Source organism: Meles meles, chromosome 7, assembly GCF_922984935.1.
Source record: "Meles meles chromosome 7, mMelMel3.1 paternal haplotype, whole genome shotgun sequence".
NCBI lineage: Eukaryota > Metazoa > Chordata > Mammalia > Carnivora > Mustelidae > Meles > Meles meles.
In genome coordinates, this window is record NC_060072.1 from 129,078,199 (window position 1) to 129,090,406 (window position 12,208).

Here is a 12,208-nt window from a genome sequence, read left to right on the forward strand (position 1 = left end):
CTTATCTCAGCTGTTGACATGCCTTCCTCCCTAAGCTTAATCATGTCTAATTTTTGATTTAAAGTGAGAGACACGTGGCTCTTCCTTTCATTTGAACAGTTAGAGGCCACTGTAGGCTTATTAATGGGCCCACTTTCAATGTTGCTGTATCTCAGGGAATAGAGAGGCCAGAGGAAAGGGAGCGAGACTGGGGAATGGCTGGTCAGTAGAGCAGTCAGAACACACACAACATTTATTAAGTTTGCCATTAAGTTTGAGTGGGCACAGTTTGGGGTGCTTCAAAACAATTACTATGGTGACATCAAAGATAACTGATTATAGATCACCATAGCAAATATAATAATAAAAAGTTTGAAATACTGTGAGAATTACCAGAATGTGACCAGAATTGCCAGAATGAGGTGAAGAAATGTAAAAAATGGAGCCAATAGACTTGTTTAACGTAGGGTTGCATTCGGCCTTCAATTTGTTAAGGGAAAAAAAAAGTAATATTTGTGAAGTGCAGTAAGACAAGTTATGCCTTTATTATTATACAGTTTAAGATCTACTTCTAGAGCATGCCCTGTAGTTATACATGTTTAGATTTTATATGATCTTGCATTAAAAACTCATAGCACAGTGCTTGGCATGTAATAGTTCTAAAACTGTAAGTTATCATTTTTAATACTTTAACTATAAATGCAGTATAATTTTTTAAGAGTACAGGCTTTGACATCAGGTCCAGGTTGGAATTCTGTCAGTCATAACAATCTCTATAAATTATATGTTAATCCTCTTTCACCCTTATCTTTCTCATCTCTAAAAATGGGTGCAGTAATATGTTCTGTATTTTAAGAGAATTAGAGACGATGTGACGTATGTAATAAATGGATGTCTTTCACACAACAGTTTTGTCTTTACTGGGTTAGATCTCTCTAACACTCTCTAACAGTGTGCCCTTCAGCTGGGCTTTAGGTTTCTAATTTTTACAATTACCACTTACATGTTTAGCCATTTTCCCTTTTTCTCCTAAACCTGAGAATCTTTTCTCATGTGGCTGAAATCAGAGGGAGTTTGGAATTCAACTACATGATGTGTGAGAACATACTTCCTCCTATAAAATTTTGTTTTCTTTTGCTTTCTTTCTTTAAAAAAAAAGATTTTATTTATTTATTTGAGAGAAAAGAGTGAGAGAGAACATGAGATGGGAGAGGGTCAGAGAAACAGACTCCCTGCAGAGCTGGGAGCCTGATTCAGGACTCGATCCTGGGACTCTAGGATCATGACCTGAGCTGAAGGCAGTTGCTTAACCAACAGAGCTACCCAGGTGCCCTGTTTTATTTTTCTTCAAAGCACTTACCTTAACTGAGTAATTATTAAGTTTTTTTTATAGCAGTTTTAGAGTCACAGAAAAGTTGAGGAAAAATTAGAGATTTTCCATCTACCTCCCCTACCCTGCCACACACACACACACACACCCACACCCACACCCACCCACCCACCCACCCACCACACAGCTTCTCCTACATCAGCATTTGGCAGTGTAGGAGGGCAGGGTGGAGGGGTGTTGTTACAACTGATGAATCTACACCGACACATAATAATCACCCCGAGCCCATAATTTCTATTAGGATTCACTCTTGGTGTTGTACATTCTGTGGGTTTGGAAGAATGTGTGGTACAATCTGTCAATAAGGTATCATGCAGAGTATTTTCATTGCCATAGAGATGCCCTTCCCCCACCTCCAACTTCTGCCGACCACTACTCCTTTTACTGTCTTCACGGTTTTGCTTTTTCCAGAATGTCATATAGTTGAAAGCCTACAGTACGGGCCTTTACATACTGGCTTCTTTCACTTCGTAATATGCATTTAAGTTTCCTCCATGTCTCTTCATGGCTTGATAACTCATTTCTTTTTAGTGCAGAATGATATTCCACTGTTCCACTGTCTGGGCATCCTACAGTTTATTTAACCATTCACCTACTGAGGGACAATTCTGTCGTTTCCAAGTTTTGGCAATTAGGAATAAAGCTGCTAAAAAAAAAAAAGGAGAAAAGCTGCTGTAAATATCCATGTACAGGTTTTTGTGTGGATGTAAATTTTTGAGTTCCTTGGGTAGATACTAAGAAGCACTCTTCTATAAATTTTCAAGTCTTTGCATGGGACCCAAATTATCAGCTCCGACACTTTCTACCTTTCATGTTTATTGCTTACACATGATTTTTTGTAGGGATCATCTCAAACCATCAAAGAAGTTCTGACAGTGAATTTGATATAAGACCATCTGATTCTGTATTTTTCCCCCTCACAAGTTTCCTTGGCTCCTACATAAATTTATCTTCTTCTGTCTCAGTGCAAAGCTCTCAGCATGACCGTGATAGTGTAAGGGGATGGAGCTGTGTTTCAGTCCACCGAGTATCCCCTAGCACCCTTTCCTCAGGGGTAGCTACTGTAATTATATTTATGTAAGTAATAGAGGCAACAAGGGTAATTTTGCTGAATATTCATAAAAGCTGCTGTGGAGTCACTAGCTTTTTAACCCATATCCATAGAAATAGATAATTTTTAAAAATTTGTATCAACAGACTTCGTGTTATGAACTTAATAGCTCCTAGCAGAAAGCTTGATACATGATAAACCCTGTAGTAGTGGTAACTGTGATTGTTCTTGCAAATTATGATGATAACTGAGATGATATGATGATGACTGAGAAAGTTGATCATGAGTTTCCAGAAAAGTGAACAGTCTTTGAACCTCAGTTATCAAAATGTACCAGGATGTTATATTTTAAGTCAGGAAAAGACATAATTTTCAACCACTGTTCTAATGAAGTATCTACTTGTTAAACAGCTAACCAGATTAATTTCAGGTGACTTATTATATCTCTGATCAGCTGAGGTGAGTTTTAAAGTGCATATAGAAATATCTAAATATTTAGGAACAAAGTAGATGAGACAGGTGTATTTGAAGTTTAACAACATAACCATCTGTTAAAAATTGCTGTTTTTAATGGGCTTTATCTAGAGAACTAGCAAATTGCCATAATGGTCCCTGAAATTTGACCACCATTAGAATATTCATTTATTTCTACATCAGTATCTCCCTGGGTAGCAGACGATAGAGAATAAAGCTCCCTTCCCAGATAGCTATGTGGGATAGCTATTCCAAAGCAGCAATAACTCCTTTCCTTCCCTTTGCATAAAAGAACTCCCGGATCCTTTTTTTTTTTTTGGATTGTCTGAAATAGCAATAAAAAACATTGAAATGGCAGCTACACATTTTGAAACCCCTAAAATCTGGATTATTTATAAATTACATATTTATAAACAGAGATGGCCTTTGAAAATATAGTCTTAAATATTCTGAGCATTTATCCCTAACGACATAATTATCATTATTATTTTTTACTTTTGAGCAGCATTTAATTGTCTCTCCACAAATTTGTAAACTTTACATGAGAGATTTTCATTCTAAGTGTAATTAATTTGTTGATTTTTTATTCTTAATGAAATATAGTTATTCCTTGTTTATTAAAGTTGATGCAACATTTTATTATTTTATTTGTGTGCTTTCTTAAGATTTTTTTAAATAAAAAAAAGTTTTTAAAGATTTATTTATTTTAGAGAGGGGGGAGGGGGAGAAGCACAGGGAGAGAGAATCTCTAGCAGGCTCCTCGATGAGCACTGAGCCTGATGGTAGGGATCAGTCCCACAACCCTGAGATCATGACCTTGAGCCAAATCAAGAGTCAGATGCTTAAATGACTGGCCACCCAGGTGCCTCAAAGTTGATGCAACATTTTAAAAATATCATATATTCTTATTGATTTTTGGTCTCATTTTTAAGTTACTCTGCCAGCCATAGCAGGAAACCTGATAGAAAGCAAGCATATTTTTGAAATCAGATATTTTACAGAAACTTAATTTATAAATTTACAATATTTATAAATATTTTAAAAATATATTTATAATATTACAGCCCACCTCACCTTCCCCCCTGCGTGGTAAAGCCTTTTCAAAATTGAAAATGATTTATCATTAGGTTAAAATTCCCTTGCAGTTTTGAATTTTATAATCTCAGCGAGTGATTTATTGTATACTTTTATTCCCTGAGCTTAGTGCTTTCTTCCTAAGTCTTTTACAAGGGAACATCTATGCAGATTTCTGCTGTATCCTTGGATATAAATAACCAATGACCAAGGATTCCAGTGCAATAATCATCTATAGGAGCAAACCTCATTTTGTGTTGGGATATATAGTAACACTGATTGTCCACACTGAACAAACTCAAATTGTGCCTTTTGGGTTTATCTTTCTTCCAGAATCATAGCAATTAACAGTTATTGTCAATAGTTGCAGAAAGAATATTAGATATGGAGTGAAAATACTTGGATTTCAATCCATCTGTACAGTTTCCTAACTCTCTGACCTTGGTTAGGTCAGTAACTTCCCTGAGCTTTCCTTTCTTCATCTGTAAAGTGGTTATAATAATAACACTTTCTTCATTGGGCTGTTGTGAAATTTGGATCTATATAAAGCATTTAGTACAGGGTCTGTGACATAGGTACTTATTAAACATTAGCTATAATTCAACACTATTATTATAACTTCCCAGTCCTGCCTTTTCTCTTCCTCTTTTCTTATGGCTTTGAGGAAATTATCTGTTTCTTACATATTGACATGAAAAGTGGGTCAAATTCTTCTTCCCTGCACAAATTACACAATGCTTCAGGAAATATTAAGCTTTACAAAATTGCTGGTGAATGCTATATTAAATATAATAATCCGGATTTTTCAAATATTGATATTTTTGGAAGTAGCTACTTACCATGTTTTAATGTAAAATAATCCATAGGAATAATTAATTCTTCCAGGTGATGTCATAGCAGCAGAGAATAACATGAGTATCAGAATAAATTAGGTATAACTTAGTAACTCTTTAACCAAAATGGCTATTAATACTCTTTCTTTGAAAAAATATTTGGTAAAAATTTAATTTCTTGAATTGATAATTCTGCCTTATCAATTTCCAGTATGAAAAGCACAACTCAGTGTTTTGTTGTTGTTGTTTGTTTCATTTTTTAGATCTGTTAGGATCCTTTTTTCCCTCCAAGGTGTCCTTTAATGTACTTAGGCATAAAAAAGTGACAGTTGAGGGCACCTGGGTGGCTCAGTGGGTTAAGCCGCTGCCTTTGGCTCAGGTCATGATCTCAGGGTCCTGGGTTGGAGTCCCGCGTTGGGCTCTCTTCTCAACAGGGAGCCTGCTTCCCTCTCTCTCTCTCTGCCTGCCTCTCTGCCTACTTGTGATCTCTCTCTGTCAAATAAATAAATAAAATCTTTAAAAAAAAAGTGACAGTTGAGTTCTACCCTTTCTAAAGTATGTGAACACTTTGGAGAGCCACCTTAGGAATCACATTTTGTTTTCTCAGGTTCCAGATGTGACTTTGAAGCAAGTAGCTGTGGTTGGTTTGAAGCAATTCGTGGTGACAATTTTGACTGGGTATGGAACTCTAGAAATAACCTTTCAGCTGAATTTGAGCAACAGGCCCCACCTTGGGATCATACTCACAACACAGCTCAAGGTAAGAAGCAAGGAGAGGCTGTCTGTTATTCCTTCCGTTCACCCTTGGTCAGGTCTGTTCAGAGAAAGAGAAGCATTTGAAGTTCTATGTTAGTGCGACAGCTGAATTTGTCATAAGTTATGCTTCTGTTTGTTATTATGAAGTGACTCCTTCGTGGGTGGTGGGGAGAGAGTATGGATATATTTTTGGCTGAGTTCACTGAAATTATTACCTTTTTGCATCATTTTCACCTAGAAGTGGATACTAGTTGAGTTTCCACAAGAGCAAATTTGACTAACGATCACTTTTGTGGATTTTTAATGGTCTGTTCTTAATTTTAGTCAGACACAGAGCTTAGGATGGGGTTAAGGGGCAGGTGTGTCAGCTCAGTTGGCCAACTTAACGATTTGTATTTGTGTCCCAATAGGGCATTTTATGTTCATTCTGAAGAAAAGCAGAAGCTTGTCACAAGTTGCCAAACTCCAGAGCCCAACCTTTAGCCAGGCAGGACCTGGATGCACGCTTTCCTTCTGGTAAATTCTACAAACTGTGGTCAGGTTCCCTTACAGCCCCGTGGTTGTAGGCACACTCCTGCACTTACCAGACGTCATGATTTGCCACTGGTTTGGCTTCAAAAATAGGTATTGTGTTAGATTTACACAGTCAGAATTTTTCTTAGGAACACATTGTCAGCATTTGTTGTGTTCTTTCTTTGAAGGAAAGGGACTCTTTCCCTCCGACAGTGGATTATAATTTAATTAACTCTGCCTCCCCTATTCTGAACTGAACTCCTTGAGAAAGGCTCCCCGGGTCCTGCGAGCCAGAGTGTGCCCCTCAGCAGATAAGCTCTCGCATATGAGCAGCCGCAATTACCAGGAAAGAAACGCGTCCGTTGTGATAGCTAATTATTAATTGGCTGTTGATCAAGCGGAAGAGCCCGTAAGTTAAATGTTTAGTCTGTGCCATAAATCATTTCCATTCCTTGTGTTGCCTCTTTTTTCAGGTTTTATAACTATGGTCTGTCAGTGGGGGCCGCTGAGCTCCAGCTACACGTGGAAAATTCCAGTGACCCCACTGTACTGTGGAGAGTATTATATAACCAGGGCAACCAGTGGTCACAGGTGACTGTTCAGCTTGGACGCCTCACTCAGCCCTTCCATTTGTCACTAGATAAAGTCAGTCTTGGCATTTATGATGGAGTCTCCGCGATTGATGACATCAGATTTGAAAATTGTACTCTTCCCCTTCCTGCGGACAGCTGCAAAGAGCCAGATTTCTTCTGGTGTCGACGCAGCAAAGCTTGCGTAGAGAAGCTTCTGTTATGTGATCTGGTAGATGATTGCGGTGATCACACTGATGAGGATGACTGTGGTAAGTACTTTATTATTTTTCTCTTTTTTTGATCCTTATTTTGATAATGGGGATCTTGATTAGTTCAGTGTTTTCTAGCCAGTCAAGGCAAAGACACAAAGGATAACTGTGGTAAGTACTTTATTCTTTTTCTTTCTTTTTTTTTTTTGGTCCTTCTTATTTTGATAGTGGAGGTCTTGATTAGTTCAGTGTTTTCTAGCCAGTCGAGGCAAAGACACGAAGCACTGTTCCAAAGTTGATGACTGGGATGAGTGATGAGTTAGTTGGGCTACCAATATTTGTAGTGGTGACTGAGGAACTAGTTGCTAGAGATACAATGCTGAACACGACTACTGAGTCTCAGATCTTAGGGAGCTTATGGCCTAATCGAGGAGATGGATGTTATTCAAATAATAATAAATACAAAACTGGGAGCTTTGATGGGAGATAAAGAGAGGGGAGCTGTGACTTTTTATGATAATGGTATTGAACTTCCTAGAGGTGACAACTTACATGAGATCTGAAAAGTAAGAAGTCAAAGCATCTGTGCAAAAGCCCTGATAAGTGACTGCATGGTGGATGGAGGCCAGCCAGTGTGGCTGCAGGGAGGACGTGAAGGGGTGGAGGGTACAGCATAAGGACAGGAATGTTGGGGAGGCCAGTTGCAGATCTTCATTGTCCATGTTAGGGAGGTTTATCTTCATCTGAAGGTTTTTAACAAGGAAGGTAATATAAAAAGTTGGCACATTAAATCATGTCACTGTGGATACAGTGTGATGAGTGGGTTGGAGGAGAGTGGATTCAGAAGACCCATCAGCAGGCCGTTGCAGTAGTCCATGAGGAGGGGTGGGCATCCTGGCCAGAGTGATGGAGATGGAGGGACTGCTGTTTGGGGAAATATTCGGAAGGAACATTTGATGATGTTTTGGCTACAGGGAGCAGAGATAGATGAGCTGATAGATAAGCTGTCAAAGATAAGTCTTAAGTTTCTGGTTTAAATTACCAGAAAGCTTATGGTATCTGATGATAACATGTGTTCTACACTTGTATGAACCTAGCTCCAGATAGTGCCCACTGCACTTACTCCTGAAAATGAATCAGATGCTCATAGCTATTTTTTTTCCAATTACAAAAATCATTCAGAAAAAGAGTTTGCATCTTCCCTTGTCCAGAAATAGCAACAATTCTTAAAATTCACGCTATATGCTTATTACATTGAGAGGCTAATTATAAATCATAGAGAAGCCATAAAATGTGTGGTACATCATAGGAAACACTGCATTAAGAAATTTCCATATAAATTATTGTAGAGAGTGCTATATATATGTGGTCTTTGATACAGTCAGGTGGATTGAAGTCAGAATTACCATGCGTCTCATTACACAACTAATACCTTGAGTGGATAGAAATAAAGTTGGTAGTTTAGACAATGGCTAACACCAGAGATATTACTTGTCCTCAAGGTAATTTATTTGTGCAGATTTAGAAACTTTATCATCTTTTTAAAGCTCTCTGAAGCCCCCTCCTCAAAAAAAAATTGGTATGTTGCTAAAAATAAGCAAATTATCCTTCAAACCACTCAGGGCTAACTTAGAATGGAATTATGGCAGTACAAATATATCAGAATACTTCTTGTGACTAAGTATTGATGAAAGAGAATAGGAGTGGCATTAGACGGTGAGTTTCTCTCACAGCTGTCCATATAGACATATTATTGGATTGCATAGAACACATTAGACATCCAGAATCGCTGTTGTGTAAAGTTGCCTATGTTTAGAGGTAGGGCCTTTAAAGGTGGAGCTGCACACATTCCCTTTTGAAATACAGATTGCACATACAGTCAGTAGGAAGACAGGCAATATCAAAATCTGTTGGCTTGAGTACCAGTTTTATGTCAAAAACCTTAGCAGTTTGACATTCTCCTTCTGCTCCACAACCAAAGACTGACACCAGGGGAGCACACCGCAGGTCCCCAGTTCACGTCACAGCTGGGCTTGATGAGTCACAAGTGAGGAAATATCAAATGAAAGCTCATCTTTCATTTGACATTTACTCACTGGGTTCCCTTCATTAGGTCTAAGCTCCTGTTCTGTGGTTTGCAGAGACAGATGATCTGTTCTTGCCTGGCTGCATTTATCCACATATGCCTGTATTTACTGCTTCAGAATATTTACTCCCCTTTGGCACAAAGTGCATTTGCTAAGATGAATAGTTAAAGGATAGCTGACATTTATTTAAAAAAAAATACCAACTTATGTAAATGAAGCTAAAAGGTAGAACTCCTCGTTAATTCTAAATCCTGTTCTTTCTGCCCAAATAATGCTAAATGTACATCCTCTGGCATTTATTCTACACAGATCCTGGGTGTCAACAAAAATGCTCACATCTCCCAAAATGAATACATTCCCATATTATGGTAGAAATTATGGTAGATTGTCTAGTTGACAAGGGACAAGTCAATTCTTCATAAGTGCTTTCAATTCTTCTAGAGACTGAGAGGAGTTTAAAGTTTAAAAGCTCCAGCTCAAAGGAGCTGCAGTGCAGTGGGAAGAAAAGACTGCCTCCCAGGGCTCACAGCACAACAGGAAGCGTGAGAGAGGCGTGAGGTGTTTAAGCATGTGGGGAAGATGCTATATGCGAAATGAAAGGATAGTTAGGGACGAACAGGAAGTTAATTTCATTTCGGAAAGATTGAAAGAAGAGTTTAGATTTAAGTTTAGATTAAGTGAGTAAATGTTACAGGAACTTGAATAGAGAAGGAAAATGATAAATTGCCATGGAAGGTGAAAGAATGGTCATTCTGGCACTGAGCCCAAGGGACATTTGGAACTGGGCCAAGATGGAACCAGAGGGAGGAGTTTTTCAGCATGAGGTCTGGAAAACATTGACATCAGAATCATGTTGGGTGCTTGTTGAAAATATGGATTCCTGGGCTTCACCCCGTATCTGACAAGCTAGTACTTGTATGGGGCTTCACCATGGAGTGGGCAATTCTACCATCCTTCAGGTGATTCTGGAAGACTGAGCCCTATTAAAATATGACTGTTTTCACTTCTACATGTTAGAATCACCAAGGGAGATGATGAAGTATCCTGATATTTGGTGCACGATTTGTACCAGTTACATCAACATCTCTGGGGGCGCCCTGGTGGATCAGTTGGTTGAGTGTCCAACTCTTGATTTCGGCTCAGATCATGATCTCAGGGTTGTGAGATGGAGCCCTGTGTTGGATTTTGTGCTCAGCGGGGAGTCTGCTTGACAGTCTCTTTCCCTCTGCCAACCCCTCCTTCCAGCACACTCTCTCAAATAAATCTTTTTTTAAAAATTTAACATCTCTGAAGATGAGTTCTGGGCCTTGGTGTTTTCTGTTTTGTTTTGATATTTAATGTTCACTGGTGGGACATTTGGCTGAGGTTGAAATCAGCTGAGCCAGGAGTTGGGCGCCTTGAGTCAGCTGTGGTGTCATGGTCATTGGCACGGAGTTACAGTGCTAGAAACGGTGAAGGGACAGGCATGAAAGGCATTTGGAAGATGATGGCTAAAGTAATGTTGCCTTCAGTCTATAAAATATTATTACTTGATGTAAATCTAGGATTTATTCACCTTTTAGAAACTTTAATGTTGCATTTAAAAAACAATTAAAATGGTTAACCATGTCAGGAGCAACACATCAAAGAGTTTTCTTAATTGTAGTTATTTTTGTCCTAAATTATTCATTCATTTATTCATTCATTCATTCATTTATTTATTTATTTGTTATTATTTAATGCAATTTCAGCACCCGAACTCCAGTGCAACTTTGAAAATGGAATTTGCAACTGGGAACAAGATACAGAAGATGACTTTGATTGGACCAGGAAGCGCGGTCCAACTTTGACACTTAATACAGGGCCCATGAAGGATAACACTTTGGGCACAGCTAAAGGACACTATCTCTACATAGAATCTTCGGAGCCACAGGTTTTCCAAAACAGAGCTGCTTTACTCAGCCCTGTCCTCAACGCCACCAGTACAGAGGGCTGTACCTTCCGCTTCTATTACCACATGTTTGGAAAGCACATTTACAGGCTGGCCATCTACCAGCGAGTCTGGAGTAACACAAGAGGACAGCTGCTGTGGCAGATATTTGGGAATCAAGGCAACAGATGGATAAGGAAACACCTCAATGTTTCCAGCAGGCGGCCTTTTCAGGTATGGATAATGGATTTCATTGTGTGTATTTAAAATGCATCAGAATGTCTAAGGAATATGAAAGATTCCTATAACCTTGAATTAAAAGCAAGTGGAATTTGATCAAAGTTACTTCAAAATACATTTATCATTCAATTAAGGGTGTCCAAAGCTTGTTAAGTTACGTTAAGACTACCCCCAATAATGTGTGATTAAAAGTTCTAAAGGTGGACACATGGTATTGGCAACAGGTGCAGGTCCCTCTGACTTGAAGTCATTTTTCTACTGAAATAAAAAATCTGGAGGGAAAAAGAGTTCTGCACAATTTCTGTATTCTGCCAAATGTTCAGATTCTAAGGTCTGTTATTTTGAATATTTCATTTGACTTCTTCACATTTTGTAGGTAAGTAACAAAAATCCGAGAAGAGTGCATGCTTTGTTGGAGAATCACACAGCTACTCTGGGGCCAAGCCAGTCAGTCTAGCTAGGTCTCCTCACTCCTGGTGGAGTGGTCTTTACTTCTTTACTCTGAGTCTCAGACCTTCTCCTAAAAGGAAAACTTAGAATGGCAAGTTTAAATGCTTATGTGACTTTTGTAGTTTGGTGAAGGAATTTTCTGTCTATTAGCTCTTTGATTCCCTCAGCAATTCCCTGAAGTGGGTAAGTCAGGCTCCTTTTTTGTCAGTTTTGCAGATAGGAATAAAAAAAAAAAAAAGCCAGCGAGGTGGTTATTTATATCTGGTCAAAGAAATGGTGAGCAGCAGAATGGGGACTTGGACTGGAAGCTGTGGTTTCCGATAATTTCTCATTCATTCCCTTTCTTATATATCATATAGCTTGTCCCCTGTAGGAGGGTTGAATATTTGTTCTTTTCACCTTTGCACAAATAGATCTACATATAATATATGGAGAGAGACTTCTTACCTCTCTTGGCTAAACATTTTTTTGTTTTTTGCTTTTTTATATAGGCTGAATTTCTCTGTTACCCTAATTTTAAAGTACTGCCTCTTTCTAATTGTCTTCACAGCTTTGTAGCCAAGAACTTAGCTCCAGGCCCCCGGTTAAGAGCCATCATAGATATACATCATATATGACTCACTAGAAAACACACTGAAATTAGTTATTTGTCTAGATAGGCATAAGATGAA

At 38.5% G+C, this 12,208-nt stretch overlaps 1 protein-coding gene across 3 annotated transcripts in view; it reads left to right on the forward strand.

Annotated features, from left to right (window-relative positions):
- Window positions 1–12,208, forward strand: part of MALRD1 (MAM and LDL receptor class A domain containing 1) — an 800,866-nt gene that overhangs the window by 174,961 nt on the left and 613,697 nt on the right. For all 3 annotated transcript variants that reach the window (XM_046012349.1, XM_046012350.1, XM_046012351.1), the window contains exons 16-19: window positions 5,409–5,561; window positions 5,968–6,073; window positions 6,544–6,911; window positions 10,669–11,081. In XM_046012349.1, the coding sequence (XP_045868305.1) occupies window positions 5,409–5,561; window positions 5,968–6,073; window positions 6,544–6,911; window positions 10,669–11,081 (1,040 nt within the window). The remainder of the gene's footprint in view (window positions 1–5,408; window positions 5,562–5,967; window positions 6,074–6,543; window positions 6,912–10,668; window positions 11,082–12,208) is intronic.